The following is a 27820-nucleotide window of genomic DNA, read 5'->3' as shown; positions in this document are numbered from 1 at the left end:
AACGATTGTTCATGAAATTGATGAATTTGTAACATCGCAACATTACAAAATTCAGTCATAAACAAATATAGCTTTATGAGGTGCCAATATGATTGAATCCAATAGTCCACATAACATGCATTTCGCCAGACCAACGAACAACGCAGAACAATATATATCTAAAAGAACTAAATTTCTATTCTTGAATCCAACGTTCCAAGTTTTCATAACTGCTCCAAGCAGACGGCATTCAGAATGATTCAGACTTCTAAAAGTAACGAGTTACATATGAGACTCGTCGTTCGCAAACAATTCCGCTTATGAAACCTACAAATGATGACTGTGTTGGCATCTCTCATTCCACTCTTGGTTTCTGCTGAATTCGCAAGCTCAGCAGATGTCTGCTGATTCTTTACTGCACTTCTTGCTGCAAGCAACCAAAAGAAAAAAGGAATAACCATTACTGAGAAAACAAATTTGCAGTTCCAAGAAATAACCGATGACAAACACCAGTGCTTGAAATTTGTTAAAAACACAAGGGTAATGAATCTCTATGTACAAGACTAGGGTCATAAAGTGACATCTGCTCTATAGAGATGGACAACAAACAGATACGCTTGCAATTTGGATAAACTATTTCTTTTAGGAAACTATGATTAAAATTCAACTACATCAAATGTTGTTTTTTTCTTTTCTTTTTGTAGCCTAAAGATTATTATTGTTTGGGAGACGTGGAATCCACAGTCATGAAAATGTTGCTGAATTTTGCAAGATCTCATGTTGAGAACAAAAAAATTGATCTTTTCTTTAAATTTTACATCAGCGAGGTATTGGGACTTTTATACTTGTCTACAAAAAAACTGACCAATACAGGCTTAGATCCTGAAAATGAGAACTATGCAATGAACAAGAAAATGTAGGTAACTGGATTAAGTCAAAAGCTCTGTTAATGAAATAGCCAGCCACTGGTCATTTTAAACAAAACATACAGAAGCAAAAATGCATCTGGATAATTATACAGCAAAACAAGCCATGCACCACATAAAAGCAGATTATGTATGCTAAAATGGCAGTCGCTGTTAATATAGTATGTCAATGTTTCAAGAGAAAGAACAGATTAAAATGAAACTCATGATTGAAAGGAACACAAGCTCTATATAAATATACATTGCTGCTTTGGAGGTTGGACATGCAGTACCTAAGGCATGAAAGTTTGATAAGCCAACAATTTATATTTGCAAATCATGATATCACTGTACTATGACAAGCACATTAATAGCAACTGCTTCTCATAACATGCAGACAAGATATGAACTCCAAGTCTGGATAATACTTGAACACGCCTATTTGCAATGGCATCTTGTCCCTAACTACATGGTGATATTTAAAAACTTGTAGAGATATATACTTAGACACAATCACATGTACTTAAATCGTTCAACCACCTGCATTTTATTGCAGCAACTCTCGTGATTCAAAAAGAGAACAGTCTAATTTATAGGTAAGGTAACTTCAGCTAGTTTCCTACTCACCAGAAGCAGGGCAAAAAACACATTGAATTTTAATGAATAATAGCTTTCTTGGACATAAGGGATAATCATCATAGTATTGGATTGCCAATACACCACTAGGGCAAGTGATAGATCTCAATAACCGAGCCATATAGGGGTAAGGCTGTGTAAATTTGCATGGGAGTGGAAGCCTTGTCCATTAGAATCACCTTTTTTTCTATGGATCACGGGAGTCCTTCAATTATCAACATGACTATCCCAACTCCACAAATCATATGTAACAGTCATGTGAGTCGTTTTTGGCATATCATCATATTCAGTTGGTTTGAATCTTTATGCATCATTGTAAACAACTCAACTTTATGTATTCTTCTTTCCTAGAAAAAAAAAAAAACTGAGTAATCATAGAAACAAGTCTTACATATTCATGTCATAGGAAATTTACTGCAATATGCAAGCAATAGATATTCCTAACATGGAAAAGTTGAAGTGGGATAAGTATGTAGTGTCATGGACTTAGCCGATTTTGCCTAAGTCAGTGTGGCACCTTTGCATATCCGTCCGTAAAGGGTCAACCTCCCCAAAACTTCTTATGGTCCCTTAAGGACTTACAAAAGAGAAGACAAGTTAGAGGAAGTGTTTAACTCAGGAAACCACAAGTAGACATTTCAACAAACACTTAATAGACAATGCAAATCACAAACATAAACTTCACAAGCTCTAAAGGGTCGTACGACAAAGGATCCAAAGTGGTCCATAATGGCCAAAAGGTCTTACAAGTGTTCACATGACACTGTTGCGAAACAAGGTAACGAACCAGCCCTAAACATTACCCCAAAGGCTCATCCAATCATGCGTCATCTGAGTAGCTCTTGGGTGCTATACTAGTTGACACTTTGCACCACTCTGTGGAGCTAGAAAGCCCCCAAAATGGCTACTTGGATTGTCTGTTTTTGGATAGTTTTGTCTCTGTGTAATGACTGCACATAACCTATATTTACATAATTAAGACGGCTACAAAAGACAACTAAAATGGGGTTTCCAAGCCTATCGCAAGATGTCTACATGCTGTACAAAGCATGAACAAAACCGAAAGATGCAGACATAAACAAACATTACATCGAACACCCTTTGTACAGATTTGTCCACGACGTCCTCCCCCACTTATTCCTTCGTCATCCTCGTTAAAGACTTTGCGGACGCTGCATCTCCTCGCCTTTGTTGAGTCTTCAATCTTCTATTCTAGTTGCAATACACCTCTTGACTCCCAACTACTCTCTACCGCTGTAGTTGAGTAGTTGAATGTAAACCGCTAATGTTGCATCAACTTGCTAATGACTTTGATTTTGATACGGGGTCAGTCGAGTTACGTTGATCTTTGCTGGTTCATGCAAATCCCTTAGATGAAGGAAAAGACCTTATTGTATGTCGGTCTCTCAAACGTCTCATGCTACTTGAACTGGGTGGATGCTTGTTGGAGCTTTAGCAAGCATCGTCTCGTAAACTTTAAAGTTTTTGAAGTCTTTCCTTCGCAAAATTTGTCCATCAATTCCTCTTCTACTTAGTTGTCGCTTGCAAATAGGTTCGCATCACTTCCGCTTTTGATTGATGTTTTGTTGGGAAATGAAACGGATAGTCTACTCTCGGTAGAACTGATCACCATTGATGAGGATTTGACAATTATTGTCTTTCACCAAATTTCTTCGAAGGGTTTTTGAACATGTGCAGAGCTCCTCTGCTGGATAAATAAGAGAACTAGGGTACTCAGTTTCGCCCATTCTCTTAAGAGTTGAGAAGACAAAGGTTACTTGACTTCCCTCGCCTCCTCGAGGAATGTACTTCATTCATCAAGCTGGTTGCTAGCCTTCGCCTTCTCTTTGCTTACGCTTCTGAAACACCCGAAGTATTTGTACTCCTTGTGTTGAGTTAGCTATTGTAATTCGCTTCCTTATTATTATCGAACTTATGGAATGCAATAAGTTTTGCCTGAAAAGAGCAAAATTTTGCCCTAACTTGGAGCAAAACTCCAATAGTTTTGGTCACCTATTGGATTGTACTGTCTTCTCCATCATTTTCGTCGCCTACTCCTCTGAGCAAAAAAAGTACAACATCATGTACTGCCTACTTCACTCTTTGGTCAAGCACTTCTGCATCGACCCGAAGCTCCCCACATTTGGCTATTTTGATGAGAATCTCATTGACACCAGTCCTATGAATTTCCTTTGCCTCTAGCCTTCGACCTTGTTTCGGTACTTAGAGTTTGCCTCTACATTCTCCACCCTCTCGGCCCCCTTTCACGACCATGCGCTCTCCCTCTATAAGAGCAAGGGATCGATGACTCCCACGAATGTCTCACATTTACAGTACCATGATGTTGCCATACCCATGGCTCTACTATTTGTCATCTCGCATTTGCATCATTTGCTTTGCAATTGGTAAATCTACCTCTTCGGCACCGTGACACTCCTCCAAGTCCACCTTCATCCTTACTAACGCTTCATTTTAAGTAGCTAAGTTCCTTTGGACTCGTTATCGCTTCCTCTCTCCTTTCGACCACTTGTTTCAGTACCTTTGTATTCTTTGAGCAATTCCCCTTGGTTGATGGAAAGACAGACTGCAACTCTCATGTATGGCCTCCGTCATCAAGTTGCAGGGCTCGCGCTGATTATGTTCTCCTTTAAGCTCTTGGTAGAAACGTTCGTTCACTCGACCTTATGCTATGACTTGTTGGGCTCCTTCAAATGAATACGAGCTATACAGTAGTTTGTCTCCAGCCTGTCATGGACTTAGCTGGTTTTACCTAAGTCGTGCGGCACCCTTGTGTGTCCGTCCATAAAGGTCAACTTTCCCGAAACCTCCTATAGTCCTTTAGGACCTACAAAAGAGAAAACGAGTTAGAGAAAGCGCCTCACTCGGAATTCATAAGCAATCATTTCAGAAAACACTTAATAACCAATGCAAATTACAAACAGACTTCATAAGCTCTGAACGGTTGCACAACAAAGGATCAAAAATGGTCCACTACAGACCGAGATCTCCCACAAGTGTCCACATGACACAACCTTTATTTACAAGCCTAAAATGACTACCAAACCTAACTAAATTGGGGTTGTTAAGCCTTTGACAACCCCTCTACATGCTGTGCAAAGAATGAACAAACTAAAAGACACGGACATATATGAGCATTACATTAAACAAACACCTTGTTTACAGTTTTGTCCGTGACATTCTCCCCCACTTATTCCTTTGATGTCCTCGTCGAAGCCTTTGCCGACACTACAACTCCTCGCCTTTGCTGAGTCTACAACTTCTGCTCCAGCTGCAATACACCTCTTGGCTTCCAACTGCTCTCCGCTGCTGTTGTTGAGTAGTCGAACTTTTGATCCGTCATGTTGTTTCAACTCGCCAATGACTCTGACTCTAGTATGGGGTTGGCATAGTTGTGTTGATCCCTGTTGGTTCCTGCGGATCCTTCGGATGAAGGAAAAGACCACCCTTACTATGCGTCAGTCTCTCAAATGCCTCATGCTGCTTAAACTGGGTGGATGCTTGTTGGAGCTTTAACGAGCACCGCCTCGCAAACTTTTGAAGTTTTAGGGTCCATCCTCCACAAAATTTGCCTATCGACTCTTCTCATTTAGTTGTCACTTCCAAGTAGTTTCGCATCGCTTCCGCTTTCAATTGGCATTCTGTTGGGAAATGAAGCAGATAATCTAATCTCAGTAGCACTGATCACCATTAGTGAGGATTTGACAACTATTGTCTTCCATTTGGTTTCTTCGAAGGGTCTTTGAACATGTGCAGAGCTCCTTTGCTAGATAGATAAGAGAATTGGGGTACTTAGTTTCACCCATTCTCTTAAGAGTTGAGAAGGCAAAGGTTACTTGACTTCGCTTCCTCCTCGAGGGTTGTACTTCATGCATCGAGCTGGTTACTAGCCTTCGCCCGCTCTTTGCTCACACTTCTGGAGCACTCGAAGTGTTTGCACTCCTTGCATTGAGTTAGCTACTGTGATTCACCTTCTCAATGTCATCGAACTTCTGGAATGCAAGAAATTTTCATCCCAACTTGGAGTAAGTCTCTAATAGTTTTAGTCGCCTCTGGGATTGTACCGTCTTCTCCATCAACCCTATCGCCTACTCCACTGAGTAGCAAAGGTACAGCACCGCGTACTGCCTGCTTCGTTCCTTGGTCGTGCACTCTTGCACAACTCGAAGTCCTTCACTTTCGGCTATCTTGATGAGAAGCTCATTGACACCGGTCTTACTAAGTTCCCTGGCCTTTGCCCCTCAGCCTTGTCTCAATACTTAGAGTTTGCCTCTGCATTCTCTACCTCCTCGGCCCCTTTCACAACCAAGCGCTCTCCCCCCATGAGAGCAAGGCATCGATGACTCAACGGAAGTCCTGCCTTTGCGGTACCATGGCGTTGCCGTGCCCATGGCCCTACTATCCGTCGCCTCGCATATGCGTCCTCCTCTATAGCACTGTGGCATTCCTCCGATTCCACCTCCATTATAACCGATGCTTGGTTTTTGGGTAGCTAAGTCCCTCTGGACTCGTCATCGCTTCCTCGCCCCTTTCGACCCTCTGCTTTAACACCTCTGTATTCTCCAAACAGTTCCTCTTGGTCGATGGAAAGAGTAACTCCCATGCATAGTCTCTATCATCATGTTGCGGGGGGTTCACACCAATTATGTTCTCCTTAGCTTCCTTGGTAGCAACGTTTGCTTACTCGACCTTCTCCTCCAACTTGCCGGGCTCCCTTAAGCGAATATGAGCTCTGGAGTAGTCCAACTCTTCAACCGCTCTGATTATACCTCTGCATGATCAAGTCCTTCCCATGGGACTCACTAGTACTTGCATTCAAACTTTTCCCTCGATAGTACACAGCCCTCATACGCTGATGACCTAGGCTTTCATCCGATGCAAAATTCGATGCACGCACGGAAGACCCACCTCTGCGGTACCATGGCCTTCACTCTTTAAATCCATAGCCCTTTTTGTCGTCGTGTTGTTCACCGAAGTAGAGCTCCCAATAGCTCCCAATCATACCTCCGTATGATATAGCCCCTCATGAGACTAGAATCGTGTGTATCGCATTGCCACGAACTGTTCCACCATGATCCGCTGCACCATGTCACCTCCTGGTGACATCTTCATTACATTCTGATCATTGTGGGATGAACTCAGATTGTGATCCCTCCATGTGTGGCCTCCGCCAACACATCGCAGGGCCTTTTCCACCTTCGATTGTGTTCGCTCATTTAGCAATCGACCTTCGTCCACGCTCTCTAGAGTCACACCTAGACGAAACACCGCTCTAGGACAGTCTATCGCCTAGTAGCTCCCGAAGTCCACCGACTTCGCTAAAATTGGTGCACCATTGTTTGGGTCCTGGGCCTCTGCCCCTACCAGCATAATCTCCGCTGCGCACCGCTTCCTTCATGGCAACTTAAATAGCAGCGTTGTGGCATGTTCTTCAAGTGTACTTGCCTTCGCGTCCTTTTTTCCCGTGTCAAGGCCTTCTTAACCCAACTTCACCTCCACAAGTTGAGTCGTCTCAGTTCCTCCGTCAAATGCTTATCTGAGGTAAGGTGCATATGCCTCGAAGCTCCCTTCGTCTTTAGCACCATGTAGGATGAGCCTACTCCATCAGAATGAGGGACCCATGGAACGACATGATCCCGCTCTTGCCTCTGCAAGAGTTCATGTCCTTGACCTTTATCCAAGAAAAGCTTTGTGCATCCGCTCCATATTTCATCTTCTATGTCGGCTCCCTTCATGCGGCTTGGGTACTTTGCCAAGTTCACCTAAGTTGCTCCGCTCCTCGTTTTGTATTAAGTTGATGGTGGCCCTTGCGCCCACCATTCCACGGGTCAGCCCTCTATTGAGTTTGATCTCCATATCGACTCTAAGTGTGCCTTCATTTGTGTTGTCTTAGAACGCTCCCCCACTTGATCTCGCAATACATTCCCTAATACATTATCTCAAGTGAGATCATATGACGACTCCTCGCGACTCGCTCGGTCCGTTGAGCTTTGTAAAGTTGTTTTGAGGTACTCCTCCTCAATATGTGTGGTCCGTTGCACATGGTTCTCCCTCTGGAGAGTCGGGACTTATCGCTTCTGGATATTTGTCCCGTTTGAGCAACTTCTCTCTTCGCTTCCTTCTCTCTGAAAGTTTTGAAGATCACCATCCCCTTGGACTACTCTGCCTTGCTGAACAAACTGTGCATTGTTCTGCCTCCCACAAGCACACTTGCTAGATTGTGACTCCATGTCAATACAGTCCCTACTGCACCCCTCAAGGCCTAGTAACATGCTGAACATGTTGCACACTTCAGCCTCCTACGGACGTATCCTCATGCTGAAGAGAAAGTTTCAATGCTTCATGGCATTGAGTTTCGATCACCTTGGGATTGCCACGAACACTCCATTATTCGCATACAAGCCTTTGCATGAGTACCGAATTCTTCGAGTTAGCAATTCCCCTCACCTCTGTGAGCTTTGCATAACTCTTTCGGTCGTTGAGCAACCCATTCCACCTTACATGGTCTCATCCTTTATCAAGCGTCTCGCTTGCCTTCAGCATCATCAAGTATGATTGCCAATGTTGAACCGTAGCTCAAACTTAGCCATCCCAACCTTTATGCGCTACGCATTCTTCCCAACTTGTTTGTCCTCTTGGTGCCTCTTGCACGAAAGGTTAGTCATTCCTCTGAATGTCAATCTCAGATGCCCGCTCCTCTGAGCGACGCCTTTTTCCTACATTTCCATGCCCGCTTTCCCTTAAATGGTTGCGCGTGCTGGCTGTCCTCAACGCAGCCCCGCTAGGTCCCCTAAGTTTGCATGCCAAGTGTTTCTATGAGTGCTTGTCCCGCTCTCATTCCATCTGTCACGGACTTAGCTGGTTTTGCCTAAGTCGTGCGGTACCCTTGCATGTCCGTCCGCAAAGGTCAGCCTCCTCGAAATCTCCTATAGTCCCTTAGGACCTACAAAAGAGAAAACAGGTTAGAGAAAGCGTCTCACTGAGGATCCACAAGCAATCATTTCAGGAAACACTTCATAACCAAAGCAAATTACAAACAAACTTCACAAGCTCTGAGCGGTTGCACAACAAAGGATCCAGAATGGTCAACTACAGACCGAGATCTCTCATAAGTATCCACATGACACAATCTTTATTTACAAGCCTAAAATGGCCACCAAACCCAACTAAATTGGGGCTATTAAGCCTTCGACCGTCCCTCTACATGCTGTGCAAAGCATGAACAAACCAAAAGACATGGATATACATGAGCATTACATTAAACACCTTGTTTACAGTTTTGTCCGCGACAAGCCGCTCCAATCATATCTTTGTATGATCAAGTCCCACCATGGGACTCACTGGTATTTACATACGGAATACCCCTCGGTGATACACCGCCCTCATATATTAATGCCCAAGGCTTTTATCCGATACAAAATTCGATGTAGGCACGGAAGACTCGCCTTTACGATACCATGACATTCACTCTTTGAATTCATAACCCTTATTGTTGTTGTGTTGCTCATCAAATTGGAGCTCCCAGTAGCTCCCGATCACACCTCTGTATCATCAAGTCCATCACAAGACTTCTCTTGTGTGTGTCGCATTGCCTCAAATTGTTTCACCACGATCCGCTACATCATGTCGGGTCCTAGTGACATCTCAATTGCATTCTGATCTTTATGGGTTGAACTCGGACTACAATCTCTCTATGTGTGGCCTTTGCCAATACATCACAGGGCCTATGTCACCTTCGATTATATTCGCTCCTTTGGCAATCAACCTTCATTCACCTACTCTTGGGTCACACACGGACGAAGTGCAACTCTAAGATAATCTGTTACTCAACAGCTCTCTAAGTCTACCGACTTCACTGAAATTGGTGTGCTATTGTTTGGATTATGGGGACCTGCCCCTAGCACAATCTTCGCTGCACACAGCTTCCTTTATGGCAATTCGAATGACAGCACTATAACATATTCTTCAAGAGTACTCGCCTCTTCCTCCTCTTGCCCCGTACCAAGGCCCTTTGACCCCAACTTTGCCTTTATAAGTTAAGTCACCTTAGTGCCTCAATCAATTGCTTCGCCGAGATAAGGTGCATATGCCTTGAGGCTCCCTTCGATATTGGCACCATGCAAAATGAGTCTGCTCTATCAAAACAAGGGACCTATGGAACAACATGATCTCGCTCTTGCATTTGCAAGAGTTCATGTCCTTGACTTCTGTCTAAGGAAAACTTCGTAACTCCGCTCCATATTCTGTCTTCTACATCAACTCCCTTTATACGGCTTGGGCACTTCACCAAGTTCCACCTAGGTTGCTCCGCTCCTTAGTTTACATCAAATTGATAATGGCTCTTGCACCTACCATTTCATAGGTCAACCCTTCGTTAAATTCGATCTCCACATCGGTTTCAAGTGTGTCTTCATTTAGTGTTGCCTAAGGTTGTTCCCCCACTTGATCTCTCAATGCATCCACCATGCATTGCCTCATGCGAGATCATGCAACGACTCCTCACCACTCGCTCGATCCATTGAGTTTTATAAAGTTGTCGTCTTAAGGTACCCCCTTAACATGTGTGGTCTGTTGCACATGATTCTTCCTCTAGAAAACCAGGATTTATCCCTCCTGGATATTTGTCTCATTGGAACGATTTTTCTCTTTGCATCATTCCTTCTAGCATTTTCAAATACTACTATCTCCTTGGACTACTCCACCTTGCTGAAAAAACTATGCACTGTTCTGCCACTGTGAATGCGCTTGCTAGATTGCGACTCTTCGCCAATACAACCCCCATTGCGCCCCTCAAGGCTTAGCAACATACTGAACTTACTGTACACTTTAGTCTTCTACGGACGTATCCTTCCTATGACAAAGAAAAAGTTTTTATACTCCATGACATCGAGTTTCGATCGCCTTGGGATGGACACAAATAGCCTATCATTCGTATACAAGCCTTTACATGAGTACCGAATTCTTTGAGTTAACAGTTCACCTCACCTTTGTGAGCTTTGTACAACTCTTTCAATCGACGAGCAACCTATCCCTCCTTGCACGATCTCATCCTGTGTCAAGCACTCCGCTTGCCTTAAGCGCCATCAAGTTTGGTTGCCAATGTAGAGTTCTAGCTCAAACTCAACCATTCCAACTTTTGTGCGCTACGCATTCTTCTTAACTCACTTGTCCTCGTGGTAGCTCTCGTGCGAAAGGTTGGTCATTCCTCTTAATGTCAATCTCGAATGTCGGCTTCTTTGAGCAACTTCTTTCCGTACGTCTCTACATCTATTTTCCTCAAACGGCCATGTGTGCTGCGTGCCCTCAATGCAGCCCCGCTAGGTCCCCATGTTTGGATGCTAAGTGTTTCTAAGTGTGTTTGTCCCTCTCTGATACCATCTGTCACGAACTTAGCTAGTTTTGCTTAAATTATGCAACACCTTTGCATGCTCATCCGCAAAGGCTCAACCTTGCTGAAATCTCTTATGGTCTCTTAAGGATATACAAAAAAGAAGACGGGTTAGACGAAGCATTTAACTCAAGATCCCACAAGCAAAATTTCAACAAATACTTAATAGATAATGTAAATTATAAACATAGACTTCGCAAGCTCTGAACGATTGCGATAAAGGATCCAAGATGGTCCGTCACGGCCAAAAGTCCCCACAAGTAGCCATATGACACTACTACAGAACAAGGCAATGAACCAGCCCTAGACACCATCCTAAAGGCCCATCGAGCCATGTGCCTCCCGAGTAACTCCTGGGTACTATACTGGCTGGCATTCCACACCACTCTGTAGAGATAGAAAACCTCCAAAATGACTCTTTAGATGGCATATTTTTGAGAAATTTTGCATCTGCGTGACGACTGCACACAATCTACGTTTATAGGACTAAGACAACAACAAAAGCCAACCAAAATGAGGCTATTAAGCCTACTGCAAATCATCTACATATTGTGTAAAGCATGAATAAAATTGAAAGACATAGATATATATAAACATTACATCGCATACACTTTGTACAGATTTGTCTATGACAGGAGGGTTACTAAAAATCTACATGTAGAAGTTTAAATGCCTTATAAAAAAAGGTCCGACATTTGGGCACAAAGTTATTTTAGGCATAGTCTTTGGCAATATTGATGTTACTAGAAACAGTGGAATGTGGATGTTATTTGTTACAAGCTGCAATATTATTTTAAGCATACAAATTTTGTGGTCTTAAAGCACTCTATTTACATGAAGTTGGAAAAGAGTGCAATGTGTGAATATTTCTTGTGCTTACATAGTTGTCTAGTACGTACATTGTTTAAAATTTCTAGCAACAATCTCGAATGTTTGATGTAAAACAGTACTTCACAAGGAAAAATTTTCCATATAGCATGGTTGCAAGGGATCACACCAATTGGTAGTGCTCTTCAAGAAAACAGCACTATACATTGGGTTCCTTAGAATATGGAAGAGAAAATTCAACAAGTTACATAACTATGATCCCTATAGGTCCTGGAAGAACAGGGTCCAGAAGGAAGCCATGAGGAATGCGGCAGGGACTCAGAACCACAACGAAACCTGGGATAGCTAAACTCATATTCTGCAATCCAGATGATACAGGTTTTTACGAAAGTAAATTGTGACGTTTTATTTAGTATGCTATAACAACGAAGCCACAATATTCTAACTATTTGGGGAAGGGTACATGGATCTTTTGCCACCAGTAAAGACCTCTTTTAATTTACTATGTTAACAACTAGAAATTCTAATATCTCTTTCCCAGAATTCAGAGAACAAAAGAAACATTTAAGTTTGACACAATGAGATCGTCTTTTGCTTGTTCGCCAAAAATAGCTCAAGCGAAACAATCAGCTTCACAAAGTCCAATCAAACTTCCAATGTAACCTTTCCTCAAAGTTAGATTGCTCTTAGATGCGACGAAGCCCCCCTCCTCCTCAAATACTTCCTTTAATGCACAACTCTTTCAATCATCCCTTCGCACCAATCTATATCACCTATTCTAATTGTAACGAGGACAACAAATAAGCGATGGGGAGATCTTATGCTATGCTTGAGGAAAGTATGGAAAGTTAGACTACAGTTTGCTTATCGATCAGAAGCATAAGCATATAAAGATCTAAAACCTTCGAACTTGGCAAAGAGAATTCCCAATCATAATAATAAAAGAAAAATCAAAAGATAAGCCTAATAAATATGGCTAATAAAATCTTCAAACTAAAAGAAAAAGACGATTGACAAGCATAAAAATCCCAATTTTTCCTTGGAAGGAACCAAATGGAAGACGCAGTGTCGACTAAGTGTACCTCAACATCTTCATGGGGTCGATTCATTCATCACCATAGGCAAGGAAACGGTAACGCTCCTCATAGGGGCCGTCGAAGAAGAGATCGGCCTCGAACCACTTGGGGTAGCGAACGAGGTCGCCAGCGACGAAACGCATGAAGCGCTCGCCGGACTTGGCACCCTCGGGAACTACCCTGACCTCGCCGCTGACCACGTACACCTGCTGGTCCACGTGCCAATCCCAGGGGAGGCGGCAGCGCCCTCCGGTCTTCCACACCGACCACCGGTCGACACCAAGTTCCGCCCTCCGCTCCCTCGACAACCGTCGCTCCACCCGCACGTTGTACACGTCCTCCAGAGACCGCTCGAAACGCGAATAGATCCCAAGGGTCCCACTGGAAGAAGCGGAAGAAGACAAGGGAGGAAAGCGGCGGCGGAGGAACTTGGGAGGGACGGCGGAGGACGGTGGGAGGAGTGCGGCGGCGTGGAAGCTGAGGGGTGAAGCCATCTTTGTGGCTTCTCGTTCGCTGTTTCGGGCTTGTTATCCCTTCGCTCTTTTGAGTTTGCGGGGTTTTAGCTAAATATGGAATTATTATTATTATTATTATTATTATTATTATTATTGTGATCTAATAAAACCTTTATCAACTAAATTAATAAATATTTTAAAATTAAACGAAATCTCAAATCCTCAGTTAAGTATATCACCAGCATATAAATATTTTAGATTGTATATATATATCATCCTCCACATAAACTACGTTGGGAGATGTGCTTAGCCTGGAGGCTAACCCATAGAAAATTCCAGTGTTTTATGGACGAATTACCCCTGCAATCTAAAATTTCTGCTGGTTTTAAGATGAACTCTCCTCTAAGCGGAAACGAACTTTTCTTGGATGATATGAAGCAGATGTCCTTGTATTTATGGAACACGGTTTTGACCAGTGTTGACAATGAACACAAGTTTTCATCCATATAAGTCAACCCTCCAAACAGATACGAACGCAAAGTCCCCAACTCCAAACAGATCAATCCACCAAGCAACTTCTATTCCCATTAAGAAACACGATAGCAAGCAAACCCAGAATCTTGCTATCTTCAAATGATGAAGGGAACAGCGTTTCGAACAAGTCACAGATATACATTAAATTCCCCTACTCCAAACAGATCAATCCACCAAGCAACTTCTATTTCCATTAAGCAACACGATAGCAAGCAAATCCAGAAATTGGGCTACAGAATCTTGTTATCTTCAAATGATGAAGGGAACAGTGTTTGGAACAAGTCACAGATATACATTAAAGATTCAAACAATAGTTCCCCAGGAGCAAATGTCCTTAGCTTGCATCAGAAATTACAGGAAGTTGACAGATGTTAAGACAATTACGGAGAAATAACTCCAATTAGCATGAAGATTTGACTAGATTCAGCTTGCATCAGAGCATTTTTGGCAGGGCGGCAGAAACCTGAAAATTGGAACTTCGTATCAAGTAAAAACACATTCAAAGGCACAATGATGCTCGAATGCAAAGATAGCTGAGAAAGAAAAGAATCTAGGGTATTCGGTGTGAACCTTCTATGGTCAACTTGACGAGGTGCCGACTGAGGTTGCACGACCTGAAGGTTGCAGTTCTTTCAGAGTACTGGCGAGCCAGTCCAAACCCTCATAGAGGCCATCACCTCGAAGAGCACAAGTTCCTTGAATGTGCCACACCCGGTTCCTCAGGTCATAGAGACCAAGCCCCTCGCACACCTCCATGGGGGTCATTGCACCTCTCTAAACAGGATCTCATCATCAGGGGTTATAGTTTATATGGCTACAGAACGAAAAAAAAACAAAAACAAATTTTCATTTATAGTACATGGATGCATTTCAAGATAAAATCATCAGCTAAACCAATGCAAGGACCTGTTGAATGAATACAACTCAACATATTTCATCTTGGCCAAATTAAAACTCCATCCGAACTCTCTTTTAATAACCAAATATCTGCTAAAACGACAGAATATTGATGATTTGAGAAGTCTCATGAAGAACAGAAATTAGCCAGTGGAAGACAGACATATCATATGCAGGAAATGGCCCACTATTCTTGGCAGAACAACCAACAAACTGAAGAAAGTCTAATTGAGATACATGAACCCAGGTTTACGGATGACTTGGTGCCAATAAGTCCTTGACATGGCAGCTACAACTAGCCCACATAGCGAATGAAATGACATGACAAAAATGACAAAGGACAGAATGATAATTAGCCTATGGCTAGCAGCATGATAATTAGCCTGCTGGAGTCATCACAAGTTCACAATGTCATGAAACCTGTTCATCAAATCGGTCATCGGAACTTTCCAACTTATGAACTAATGAAATGGAATAAGGAAAAACAAACAACTAGCAATCACTTCTGTCTTCCGGCATGATGAACATCAAGTTGAAACTTCAGTAAAATAAATATAAAAAAATCAACAAGAAACTATAGAGCTGAAAATTCCATATGAAGACAAGCCCAAAAGTACCAAATAAGTTCAGCTATATGTGCAATGTAACATCAAATTTTATTTACCAAGTGCAGACCAATTTAAAGATCAGACAAAGACTTAGAACCTTGTGAGTGGCATGGACTAAGGAATTGCAAGAAATAAGATTTATTACTGAAGACTGAATACGTTATTGTACTTTAATATGAATTTTTAAGCAAAAACATTTACTGGACCTTTCTATGGACCAATGATTTAAAAAGCGCTAGGTGCCAAAAGGCGCCAAGGTCCAAAAACGCTCGAGGCGCTCGCCCTAGCGAAGCGAGACAGTAAAATATAAAAATATATAATATAATTAATAAATATAATTATTTAAATAAAAATATGTTATTAAATTAAGAAAATTGGGTACAAAATCACAATAAATAAATAAATCATAATAGTATTTTTTTATTTTTTTAAATAAAAATATACTATTAAATAAATAAAAATTAATAGTATTAAAATCAAAATAATATATTATTAATCTAATAAATAAAAATACTATTATTAGTATACAGTTAGCAGTATACTGTTAATATATTGTTAACAGTATAGTGAGAAGAGTGTGAGAAGACCGAGGCTGCTGAGGCAACAGCAACGATAGCAGGCGATAGTTGGAGCGGGAGCGACGAGCGGCGGCGACAGCAAGAGTGACAAGCGACGACGGGAGTGGGAGCGCAGCGAGCAGCAGCGACAACGGGAGCGACGACAACATCGGCGAGCGACGACAGCAACGACGAGCAGCGATTGTGGCAGCGGCGAGCAGCGACAGTGGTAGCGGCAGCAGAGAGCAGCGACAACGGAGAACAAATCTTAGCGACAAAATCGCGAGTGTTAGGGTTGGGGAAGTCGGGGAAATCGCGAGAGGGAGCCTGATATCGGTGATTTAGTTGGTTCGATTGAACCAACTAAAGTACCGGAGACCAACCAGACCTAAAAATCTGGTTCGGTCGCCTAGTTTAACCCAAGCACTCGCCCGAAGCGCCCGACGCCTGGGCTCGGGCGAGCGCCCAGGCGACGCCTCTTTGAAACGGGGCGCCTGGACATGAAGCGAGGTGCTCGGGCCTCGCCTCGCCTCACCCGAGCGCCTATTGAAATCACTGCTATGGACACCTACTCTAACCGTTGCAAAGTTATTAAAATATCTACACATGAATTTCATGACTGTAAATATAACATGCATGAGATTATTAACAAACTTCTTCAAGTGCATTTCAATCTAATGCCACTGATTCAAATTGCAAAATAGCATTTGATGCATGCAGAAACTGTCTTTAAAAATAAAAAAGACAGATGTCTTTCCAATAGCACAAAACTAACATGCAGCATCAGACTAAAAGAACAGTTGGGTGATTTTGTTCAGATGCATGGAATTGCATTACAAACAAGCAGGAGGCTTGTACTATTTTTGAGTTACCAATTTAACATACCATGTCTTGTTTGTTTGCAAATACCAAAATAACACTGTTGAGCATAAAGGGGTCATTGATGATGGCCTGAAAAGAACAATTATCAAGTCATTAATAAAATAAAAGCAGCAACAAACTATTTTTCTATACATGGAAAGATATAAGAAAAGAACCTGAAACTCTGCTTTAGCCTTCCCAATTCTCTCTCTATCCAATGAATCAACTACATAGATCTGCAACAAAGAAAATGTGGCACTAAAACTCTTATTTTTCTATATGCATTCCATTGTGGCAGGAACTAAAACACATGGAAGAGAAGAGACGAGTATTAAAAAGTCAAAAAATTTAAATATTGAAGTTCCTGCATTATAATTTACAGGACTAAACTCTTTCATTTGAGTAGTTTCAAAAGACAAAAAAGAAAAATAGGAGTCCTATGAACTTTCATTGACCCATTTCTTTTCACCTTCTAACTTCTTAGTTCTTAGTGATAAAGATTGAATATCAAAACAGGGTTATGTTAGGACTCTAGCTAGGAGAGTCCTAATTGAAAGGGACATTCATGCAAAATCTACCTAAGCCGACCCCTATTAAAGAGGTGAAGAGGCCGACTACGGTTAGGAGATTATTTCTTAGAGAAGAATTAGGAGTTGTAAAATAATAGGAGTCTTGAGTAAGAGTCTTATTAGGAGTTGGTTAGAAGTATGAGTCTTGAGTAGGAGTCCTATTAGGAGTTAGGGTTTAGAAGCCCTATAAATAACCATGTATTCCTCCTCTTTTCATAAGCAATAGATGAATTTTTTCTGCAGCCTTTGAGCAGCAACTTGGAGGGAGGAACCCCTATAGAGTTCCAAGGAGGCCGATCCCCTAAAGAGATCAACCCCAAGTTTAGAATCTGCAAGGGTTCTAACAGGTTATTTGTTATTACATAGAGTGTGGACGTCACATGACCCTAAGATACAAATTGCAAAAAAGCATGCCTCCGAGTATTAATGTCAAACGCCAAAGATGATATACTTATCATAGAAAAGGAACTTCACTAGAAAACAGTCCTAAACAACCAAAAATATTTATCAAAGGATATATCACAAGGTTTCTCTATGAGAAACAGATAAGAATAATTATCACTGTTTTTCCAATAGAAAGATATGAACTATTTACCAGACCATCTGTGTTGTTAAAGTAATGCCTCCATAAAGGCCTCAATTTCTCTTGCCCACCAACATCCCACACTGTGAACATCACATTTTTATATTGAACTTTTTCTACATTAAAACCTGCATAAATGAAGATAAAAGAATTACCAGAGAGTCTAAGCTATTATGAGATGACACACACACACACACACACACATATATATATATATATATATATATATATATATATATATCAAACTATTTCATTGAACCACCAAATCTGTTTTAGTATATCAACAGGTAAACATTTAAATAGCTTTATAACCTTCCTCAAAGTTGTATCAGTTAAATAAATTTATTAAAGAAATATCAGGATGTTAGGTTACTGACAACTCCTCTAAATAAACTACAAAGCTTGGTTCATTTTCTCTGGCTTGTGGATCCTGATGGAAGACATGAACCTTATCTGATGCAAGGCACTAGAGAAGGAGGTGAACACCTTCTTTTTATTAATCAGCTAATCAAGTGTTCCTAGTTAGGAAAGAGGATCCAACTGATGACCAAAATTAATTATAAACCACGTGGCAGGTTTTCACTGAGAGGTTTTGGGGAAATAATTTACTTCCTTAGAAAAGCCCTAAAAAGCTGCAAGATTGTTTGGATAGGATAAAAATAAGATGAAATTGTATGTTTGATGTACCAGTCAAATAAAGTTTACTTTAGCTAGTTTGCCTCCCAACTAGATAAGACTTGAACAATTTTACTTGTTAAAACATCTAAGTAACAAAGCTATCCTATAGTATTCTGACCTTAAGAAAGAAATTTTGAAGAAAAAGTTTAATTTCACTTCTTTTATCTATACATATAACCACTATATATGCAATTAACTTCTGCATTAAGAGTTACAAGCAAGCCAAAAAAATCAGAGATAAAAAGCCTTTCCCTTCTAGTTAACGGAGCAATGAAAAGTGCATGCACAACAAAGAATAACACTTTAGCAACAACTACTAGAAAGCCTATTAAGGCAGTCAACAAAGAATGGTAACTATGTCAACAAAGCATGTGTACCAATTGTTGGGACTGTTGACAAAACCTCTCCAATGTGCAACTTGTACAAAATTGTAGTTTTACCCGCAGCGTCCAGACCAAGCATCACAACCTGAGTTATTTAAGAAATAAAGAAGACTGAATGAGAAGCACAAACCATTAAACAAAAACTTGAACAACAGCAGTGCAACAAAAGCAACTCAGAGAAGAGAGAGAGAGAGTTTTATAAGCCCCCAGATGATGTTTGATATTGTAATCAAAGTAAAATTAGATATGTTAAACTTCAAGCATCATTTCTGGGCCACAAATACAGGACCTTTGATGTAAAATGTTTACAAGGTGATAACTACAATTGATTTTTTCAGGTAAGAAATCCATCACTAGGCTCTGTCGTGGGGGTATATGTGAAAAAAAAAACCTTTCACAAAATAACCATATGATTCACTATATTGAATAACAAAACACCTTACAAAAGGGTTCTATACTTACATTGACTGTTTATCAAGAGTCTCGTCTACATTTCTTAGCGTCATAATTTCAGACCCAAACTTCAACGGTATAGAGCCTTGTTCCAACTTTCACAGTAGGCATACAACTTAAAAGGTGTATAAAGATACCCTCAATATTTTCTCCAAAAATTAGAAGGGCATACCATCTCCAGATTAATTCACAAACTTCAGATAAAAGCTTTCAATTGCATGGACAAATTACAGGCAATCGATTAATAAACAACATAAAGCAACACTGAAGACCATCAACAATTTTTTAGTATTCAGAGATTGTTAAAACATTGAAAGGCTATATTATGATGGTGCAAGGGTAACCAACATTTGGCCAGTAAAGAGGTTGAGGAAAACAGGTAAGTTTTCATTTGAAGTCAAGTTTCATACAATGGTTCATGGTTCTACAGGTAAGAGTACTGCTTATCAAGTAATAGCATGTGAACAATATATATCAACTACTCGGAGACAAAAATCTAATACCATATCTAAGACATTTACACAAAATATAATATTATGTACTTAACAATTCGGGTAAGACAAAACCTTAATTTAACAAGAGGATTATGCATCATACCTTACTCTCACCTAGATATGTGCAAGACTGTTTAGTTATTGTCTTGGACAGTTAATGATGATCTATTGGAATTTAAAAGGGAAGAAAATCGAACTGAATGCGATTAAACATGAAATGATTAAGAACAACTAGCGAGCTAACAAGAGCTATGAGAAATAAATAAGAAGAATAAGTGAATTCATCTGTAACACACAACACTAAAGAGCAATTTCTTGAACAATAGATTCCGGCCAGAAGAGCAACAGAAGAATAACCATGAAAAAGGAGAAATTTTGCACAAGAAGGAACTGAGAGCTCAGGTTTTCCATATACAACTTCCTGTTCTCTTATAACCGCCACAGGAACGAGATCCATAAATCGTCAGCAATTTGTAGATGAAATCAATCCAAGAAAACAATTTTCTTAGGAAAAATGAACGAAGGCAAGAATGGAGATCACGAAATCTTAAACATGAGATCATGGTTAGAAGCGAAGGGGAAAGAATCGGAACCGAGCATACCCTCATCTCTTTGTTGCCGAAGATTGAATCGAAGAGCTTCCGAAACGCCTGCCCCATCGCGGATCTGCCTCTCTATTCGTCCGCGACCAAAACTCTTTAGCCTGGCATCTAAATCGTGCGAAATTTGCTGAAAGTTTCGACAAAGAGGAGGGAGGCCCAAAGCCGCTCCTCTTTTTGGGGGACAAGAAGTAAAGTGAAACCTCTCACGCTCCCCCCTCGCTGGTTCGCTCGCTCTGAAGCCAATGCTTTGATAGGCGTGCTCGTTGATACGATGATGCGCCAGTAACCGGTTCTCTACTCGCCTGTCCCACGCATTAATTACCCGCATGCCGAGTTGGTACAGTAGGGCCCTGTGGGGCCCAATTACAGGGATCTCTCTCCGTTCACAATCAGAAACCGTGAGAAAGATTTGCTGCACAAGTGCGAATGAAGTACTGTATTTGCCTTCAAATACAAACGATGCAAAACTACTTGATTTCTAGAACACCATCTTGCTACAATGGCTTGCTATAGTGTGAAAATTCCCTGCAGAAAAAAGTCAAACAGCAACATTTAAAGTACATATAAAGGCCCGTTAGCAACAAGGAATAGTAGTGAATGTGTCACATCTTTTCTTTTTTTTTTTCATATCTTTATGTAGATCAAGTAGATAAATATTATTTTATTTATCATTCATAAATATTTATTATAATTTATTTATTCATCAAATCATAAATAGAAAAGTAAACATAATATCTAATTTATTTATTATAATTTATTTATTCCTCTACCTAGTGGTAGAGGAAAGTCCTCTCTCCAATAGAATCTAATTTAATTCTAGAGGAAGGTTACTTTGAAAATCAAAAACAAAGAAAATTCAACAACGCTGAGCAGGAACTCAAAAAGTCAACTCGAAATGAATACATGATTAAAATTCAATCAATCATCTCATTGATCTATATCAAATACTTGAAGGAGCACTCCCCCAACAGTGGATAGAGAGGTTTTATCCTACGGGATGAGTTTGTATTCTCCCAACAACGGATGGAAGCAAACTTATATCGCACTCTCAACAATGGATGGAGTGGTGTCTCTCACCCACCAAAGTGGAGACATGTTCCTTCCAACAACGGATGGAGGAACCGTTCAGCCACCACGTCTGACGGCCCGTTAATCCCCGAAGGGAATCACCATACCTGCTCTTGGCAGGGAAGTAACATAATCTCACACTAGTCATGTCCATATCGAGATGAAATAACATATTTAAAATATCTATTTCAAATGTCATCAATATCAAATAATAGAAATTTGTCCTAATTGACTTGAACACTAGTTCTATTGATCCAATTAAACTCAATTTACTAGAACCTAACTGAATCGATCTCTAATCCTCATTTAACTGTTCTCGAATCACCTTAGACTAGTATAATTTAGACTATATTAGGTTCAATTTAAATTAAACTGATTTGAATAAGTCAATCAATTCGGAATCACCTTGAATTGATCTAGACTAATCAAACATAGTTTAGTTCAATCAATATTTGGGCTCAAATCCAACAACAATATTAGGCTAGATTGAGCCAGCACATCTACTAATTATGTGCATTATATATAACTGGGCATGCATTACACAAAACTGGCCCAGTCTTGACCCGTGGACTAATCATGTGCGTCGCATGTCGCCCATGATAGTTGGGCTGAGTTAACCTACGAGCTAAGGCCTGACCCGTGGGTTAAGCCTGGCCTACGGGATAAGCCTAGTTTACGGACTAGGCTTGACCAGTGGGCTGTGGCCTGACCTATGGGGTTGGGCCTGGCCTGTGAGCAATTCCAATCTAATTAATATTCAATTTCATACCACAACATATATTCATTAACAATATAAACAAAAACATAATAACGCATTAAAAGAGAGATACGAGATAAGCTTTAATATAAGGAAATAACATTCTAAATTTGAATAGAAATAATAACACATTAAAAGATAGATCGGGAGATAAGCTTTTAATAGAAGGAAATAACCTTCTAAATTCAAATAGAAATCATGTCTTCAACACATGTATACTTTCAACATATTCTAGTCAAATAAAATTTAAATTATTCATAATAGCACATTTTAAATTTCAGATCAAATAATATCAAAAAATTTTAGATAACATATTTTAATCTAACAAAAATTTTAATTCAAATAAGATCAAAGATAAACTGTAATGCTAGAAAATATCATATAAAACACATAAATTTTTAACATGTTTAAATCTAAAATAAAAACTTTAATAAGGGGTCAAATAATATTATAAAAATTTTAACTAATTAACTTTAATACAATAATAAAATTTTTAATATTTAAAGAATTTATAAATTTTTTTTTTTCAAACTATACAGTAAGAAAACCTACCTCTCGTCAGCGATGTAACTCCTCGTTTCTCTCGCTGTTGGACTCGACTAAATGAGGAACGAAAGAGAAAAAATTCTCCCCTTATATAAGAGGAGGTGAGCTTCCATTAAAGAAGTAAGAAAAAAATTTAATTTCTAACTTAATTATTTGGTTTGATTACAGAATGTACAACTATTTAATTCACAAATGGTTTATCATGACCTTTGTTCATTTGTTCAAATCACAAGACCATCCATAATCCAACATAGAACAAGAAATACATTTCTTAGACAAACTGCCTTTAGGAGATATTAACTAAATTCATTAGTGTTTGCAGAACTCAGCTGATCAAGACATTGCAATAATGTATCACAAATATTACAGAACATTGCAGCATTTATGTCCAAACATGTAACAATAGGAAGCTTTAAAACTTTCTAATATAAGCGACCCAAGTTTCCCGGCAATAAGTTTCCTCACTCTATCTTTAACTCTCAGAAATGACTTTCTTCAGCGTATAGTTCCCTGCAAAAGCAACATACACAAAGAAGTTCACTGTGGATATGCCTGCCAGCACCAAGAAATAGTAATCCAGATGCCCTTTGTTCAGATCATCTGGGATCCAACCCGTCACCCCTCCTCTTGACGTAACATCGGCAATGACTGTGATGATGAATGAATTCAAGTAATTGCCTAGCGACATTGAAAACAGAACCATTGCTGTGCATATGCTCTTCATCCTGTCAGGAGCCTGGGCAAAGAAGAACTCGAGCTGGGTAATATTATTGAAGACTTCCGAGCTTGCCAGGACAAAAAACTGTGGGAGTTGCCATGCAATGCTCAAGGTTTCACCACCTTTGACACTTTCCAATCTCCTGCTCTCATTGTAAGAAGCTGTTAGCATTGCCAAGATCAGTAGGAAACGTCCAATTCCCATCCGCTGCAGCTGGGAAAATCCCACTCCATTTCCAAAGTACCTCTTGGCTGCTGGGGATATGATGTTGTTGTAGACAAATACCCAACCCATGACACTTATGATTTCAAAGGAGCACAAGGATGCAGGAGGGATAGAGAATGACCCAATTTTGGTGTTCATTGCACTCCCTTGTTGAATGAAAGTAGTGAACATTTGAGCAAATACAGCTGCATAGACAATACTGTTAGCCCATATTGGTATCAAGCGTAGGAACATCTTCAATTCTTCAACTTGAGTGACAGTACACAGGCTCCATGAACTCTGAGGAGAACCATCCTTCAAATCCAGAGCAGAAATTGCAGCTGCTTTATCTAAGAACCTGAGCGTATGAAGCAAAATTTTAAGAAAGCTTCTTTTTCTTTGACTCTGAAGTTAAAAATCAAATGAATAAATGGGAAGAAGTGAAAATTGAACTAGAACAAGTGTAAATCTGTAAGAAATCTAACATTTGTTTAGAAGTGAATGATTGTTATCATTTTCTGAAAATCAATCTGATTGTCATACTACATAGTGTGAGTGCTCGATTTCATTGTTGGTTGATGATTACATGGAAGCTTTATATTCTGTGTTGTGCTCGGCCAAGGGTCTTGCTTATGTCCCATAGTGGGGTGGAACATGTACTAATTTTACCCTCGATAGAACTCTAACATAGGAGTTGTATGATTTTATGAAGAGAGATTAGGGTTTTAATGCTTATAAAATATGTAAGACAACCTAGATCCATATAAAATCATCATTTATTTTAGTTCATAATAGTAACAAACACTGATATCACATTTATTGCTTGACAAAGCCAATGTAATATAATGCTTTCATACATGTGTGTGTATGGGTGGTAAATTGTAGCTGGTTTCACAACAAACCTAATAATTCTGTAAAAGATAGGAGATAAATGAATAAAAAGAGATGTACATCTCGCTCCCCCACCCCAAGCCAAATAATATACTTGGTTCTCTTCCCAATCAAGGAGATTGATGAAGCATGAGTGGATTTCCAAGTTACAATAGATCAGAGAATCTTAGTTTTTTCTCTCATTGACAATTGAAGCAAGTAGGGAGAAGAAGAAAATCAAGTATCACACTTTGTTTGATGTGAAACACATCCCTTCATCTTCAATGAATCATTTCTAAGAAAATCCTATTAACTGCTTGGTTTTGCTGTTCCTAGAACTAAGAGTAACAAGAAGCAAGATCTAATTCCAACTGCAGAAGTGATAATTACACAAATAGCAAGGTGCAGTAAAGAGTGATTTAATTAACAAAGACATCTGAAACAAAATGATAAAGAGTCTGCATTACTTAAGACAGTGAATTAGTTTGATATATGGGTTTGGAAGGAGATATTGTTCTCTTTCTTTTTCAAATGAGGGGTAGGAAGGAGTTTTCTTCTTTGGGTTTGGGTTGTTGTCGGGAATGGGTGGGGGATTGCCTATTCTAATTTTGAATCAGCTATGAACTAACTCAGCATTACTGAGCTCTTTATAACCAACAACATCTGATAGGCAGTCTAACTTGAATCATCGACTCGAAAACTAACCATAAAAAACATACCTGAACTCATTTGTATGTGCCAATCTCTGCTGCCCCAAATCGGATAAGTTCTTGTCCGCCTCGTACAAGAGACTGCTATCCCTGGGAGTTTCAGCATTCCTCTTCTTGTAGGAGGCAACAAGTACTTGAAGGATACTTTGCAAAGGGCTGCCACTTGGCAACCGACGCCGAAAAGATGGTGTTCCTAATACAAAGGCAGCTAAGGCTGAAGCCATGCAGAATGTTGCAATACCATATCCAAGCCCCCAGTCTATATTCTCTTGTATCCAGACTATGAAAATTCCAGAAGTGAGCGCTCCCAAGGTGATACAAAGATAAAACCAACCAAAGAAGGCCCCCTTTTTTTCTCTCTCTAATGGGTTCTCATCATCAAACTGCTCTGCACCAAAAGGAAGCAATGCTGCCTTGACGCCTCCACTCCCAATTGCCACAAGATACAACCCACAAAAAAGAAGGGAACTTGCTGTCTGACATGAGCCTCCCTCACATTTATAAAGCTTTGAAGATGCAGAAAAAGCAGCGGAAGTGATGGTGATCATTCCCTACCAGACAAGAAGAAAGGCATATTAGGAAAAAAGATATCTTATCTAAAGACATGAAACATGTAAAAATAGACATTCTTGAGGAACGAAAAAGAAGGGCTTTAAATCTGACTTACAAGGAGATATACTACAAGGGAGTAGAGTATTGTCTTGTAATTTCCCCAGTAGGTATCAGCCACAACAGCTCCAAACAATGGAGTCAGGAAACAAGTTCCACTCCAGGTACCCACATTTGCTGCATTTGCAGCATTGTTTCCATGGAGGACAGTATGAAGATAAACAATCAAATTTGCTCCAACACCATTAAAGGCAACACTATCTAAGTATTCAAATCCTGCACAAAGAGTATATCATGATACCATGTAAGTGTCAGCTTATTCTATATGATTATGGCAGAAGATCCAAAATCTTGTTTATAACACATTCCACTTGATTTCCATTGACCATTTTTAGCGGACTAATGTTTATTGAATTTACTTCTGTACTAGCAAAATACTTGATAACTTCAGATGACTTCTTCTCCAACTTTAACAACTTAAGTACTCTGTTAAACAAGCAGGTCATATGAAACCTTACCCAAAATAATTGCCGGTGCTTTTGAGTTACTAGGCTTGTAATGCGACCGAGGTCCATGGTGGCTCGATTCATTCTCCACATTCTGAAAACATAATCCAATTAGTAAAGTATCTCATTGACTACAAACACTACTGAGCTTCTACTTCTTAGGCCATCTCAGTGACACAGGATCTTTTATATTTGTGGTCTTTATTTTCAATATTTTAAAAATGTTCCAATCCAAGAGAGAAGAATTGCAAACCTATGATAAACATAAATGAAAGGAAAAGTGGTTAATAATGAGTTAAGCGCTCTGAAAGGAAAAAGAAAAAAAGGTTTGGAGAAAAAAAAAAGATCGCAACACCGTAAACCGTCTACTAGTACACAGCCAATTTCCAAGAAGTAATGAACACCTTTCTTTTTAATCCAAATCCGATATCTTTGTGAAGGGAAAAAAAAAGGGGAAGAAAAGTCCCGGAAAAATTTTTTCATCCACAAGCACTAAAAATGGTAATAGCTAGCAATATATTACAATAGAGGTACTCATGTCCTTCCAATCTGGATCTAAAGTGGTTCCAAATCTTTAAGAAAAAGGAGATCTCAGCAATTAAGAGCAGATATTTCCATTCATTTGGCAAGAAACCTTCACAAGGAGAAGCACATCGCCTCCATCTCATCCCCCAGACTCATCAGGTAGTAAGGTGGGACATTCTCATCTCACTATACCTAAGAACACTACAGGGGTCTCCAAAATCCCTCTAATTGTGAACATTTAGCTCGAGGTGCATCTGTGCACACAATCCAGGGCACAATTGCTGAAGAGAGAAACAGAAAAAGAAAACCCTAAACGCTTCCAGTGCCAGAGGAAGATGGATCCTCTTTTTTCTTGCTTGGATACGAAGAAACGAACCAAGTGAAACAAAACAAAACAAAACGACGAAGCCCAAGAGATCAAGCAAGCTAATTACCAAAGGGAGCAAGGCCCTTCCTTCTCCGCTCTCCAGGGCGTCCTCTCTCTCCATTGCTTCGCCGCACCAGCGTATAGATCGAGAGGAACGGAGCTCTCGTTCTCTGCCCGCACTCGAGGTGGATTTTAATCCAAGCTTCGCTTGTTGACTTCTTGATGCCACCTACTATAATGGAACAAAGTTCCACCGCAGATAAGAAAACCTGCGGTAGGAGATTCTCCACCCTTGGTTCAGAAAATGAACGAATCCTAAAGCAGAGCACCTAAATCTAACGGACAAAAGAAACCTTCGCAGATGAACTATCTGCGGCCGACCTCGCTACTCCTACGTAGCAACATCCGACCGTTCACGTCTGGTGAGTTAGGTGGT

At 40.1% G+C, this 27820-nt stretch overlaps 3 protein-coding genes across 4 annotated transcripts; all 3 read right to left on the bottom strand.

Moving 5' to 3' along the window:
• Window positions 1-58: 58 nt before the first annotated feature.
• Window positions 59-13362, bottom strand: LOC135638062 (uncharacterized). The gene is made up of 2 exons (XM_065151011.1): window positions 12837-13362; window positions 59-406 (listed from the first exon to the last, which is right to left on the bottom strand). Exon 1 carries the CDS (start codon window positions 13322-13324, stop codon window positions 12860-12862), a length of 465 nt encoding a protein of 154 aa, XP_065007083.1. The 5' UTR covers window positions 13325-13362; the 3' UTR covers window positions 59-406; window positions 12837-12859.
• Window positions 13363-14044: 682 nt separating this feature from the next.
• Window positions 14045-20812, bottom strand: LOC135637859 (ADP-ribosylation factor-like). Of its 2 annotated transcripts, XM_065150697.1 has the most exons (7): window positions 20505-20812; window positions 18950-19040; window positions 17907-18022; window positions 16919-16978; window positions 16767-16832; window positions 14390-14593; window positions 14045-14282 (listed from the first exon to the last, which is right to left on the bottom strand). In XM_065150697.1, the coding sequence occupies exons 1-6, from the start codon at window positions 20559-20561 to the stop codon at window positions 14399-14401; spliced, it is 585 nt and encodes a 194-aa protein (XP_065006769.1). In that variant the 5' UTR covers window positions 20562-20812; the 3' UTR covers window positions 14045-14282; window positions 14390-14398. The 2 variants fall into 2 exon arrangements, with proteins under 2 accessions (XP_065006769.1, XP_065006771.1); XM_065150699.1 differs by lacking the exon at window positions 14045-14282 and having other exon boundaries at window positions 14510-14633; window positions 20505-20763.
• Window positions 20813-23160: 2348 nt separating this feature from the next.
• Window positions 23161-27608, bottom strand: LOC135638760 (protein NRT1/ PTR FAMILY 8.3-like). Its single transcript, XM_065152107.1, has 5 exons — window positions 27452-27608; window positions 26505-26586; window positions 26045-26262; window positions 25387-25928; window positions 23161-24155 (listed from the first exon to the last, which is right to left on the bottom strand). Exons 1-5 carry the CDS (start codon window positions 27503-27505, stop codon window positions 23348-23350), a joined length of 1704 nt encoding a protein of 567 aa, XP_065008179.1. The 5' UTR covers window positions 27506-27608; the 3' UTR covers window positions 23161-23347.
• Window positions 27609-27820: the final 212 nt, after the last annotated feature.

This window comes from Musa acuminata, chromosome BXJ3-5 (genome assembly GCF_036884655.1).
Source record: "Musa acuminata AAA Group cultivar baxijiao chromosome BXJ3-5, Cavendish_Baxijiao_AAA, whole genome shotgun sequence".
Lineage (NCBI taxonomy): Eukaryota > Viridiplantae > Streptophyta > Magnoliopsida > Zingiberales > Musaceae > Musa > Musa acuminata.
This window is presented reverse-complemented; position numbering and strand designations above follow the sequence as displayed.

What these genes read in the sequence shown, in the direction of transcription:
- LOC135638062 (XM_065151011.1), bottom strand. Translation starts at nt 13,324, where the DNA reads ATGGCTTCACCCCTCAGCTTCCACGCCGCCGCACTCCTCCCACCGTCC.
- LOC135637859 (XM_065150697.1), bottom strand. Translation starts at nt 20,561, where the DNA reads ATGGGGCAGGCGTTTCGGAAGCTCTTCGATTCAATCTTCGGCAACAAA. An exon ending in TCGGCAACAAAGAGATGAGG is followed by an intron (nt 19,041 to 20,504) that starts GTATGCTCGGTT and finishes TAAATAACTCAG; the next exon opens with GTTGTGATGCTTGGTCTGGA. An exon ending in AGGCTAAAGCAGAGTTTCAG is followed by an intron (nt 16,833 to 16,918) that starts GTTCTTTTCTTA and finishes TGTTCTTTTCAG; the next exon opens with GCCATCATCAATGACCCCTT.
- LOC135638760 (XM_065152107.1), bottom strand. Translation starts at nt 27,505, where the DNA reads ATGGAGAGAGAGGACGCCCTGGAGAGCGGAGAAGGAAGGGCCTTGCTC. An exon ending in GAAGGGCCTTGCTCCCTTTG is followed by an intron (nt 26,587 to 27,451) that starts GTAATTAGCTTG and finishes TTATGTTTTCAG; the next exon opens with AATGTGGAGAATGAATCGAG. An exon ending in CCCTTGTAGTATATCTCCTT is followed by an intron (nt 25,929 to 26,044) that starts GTAAGTCAGATT and finishes CTTGTCTGGTAG; the next exon opens with GGAATGATCACCATCACTTC.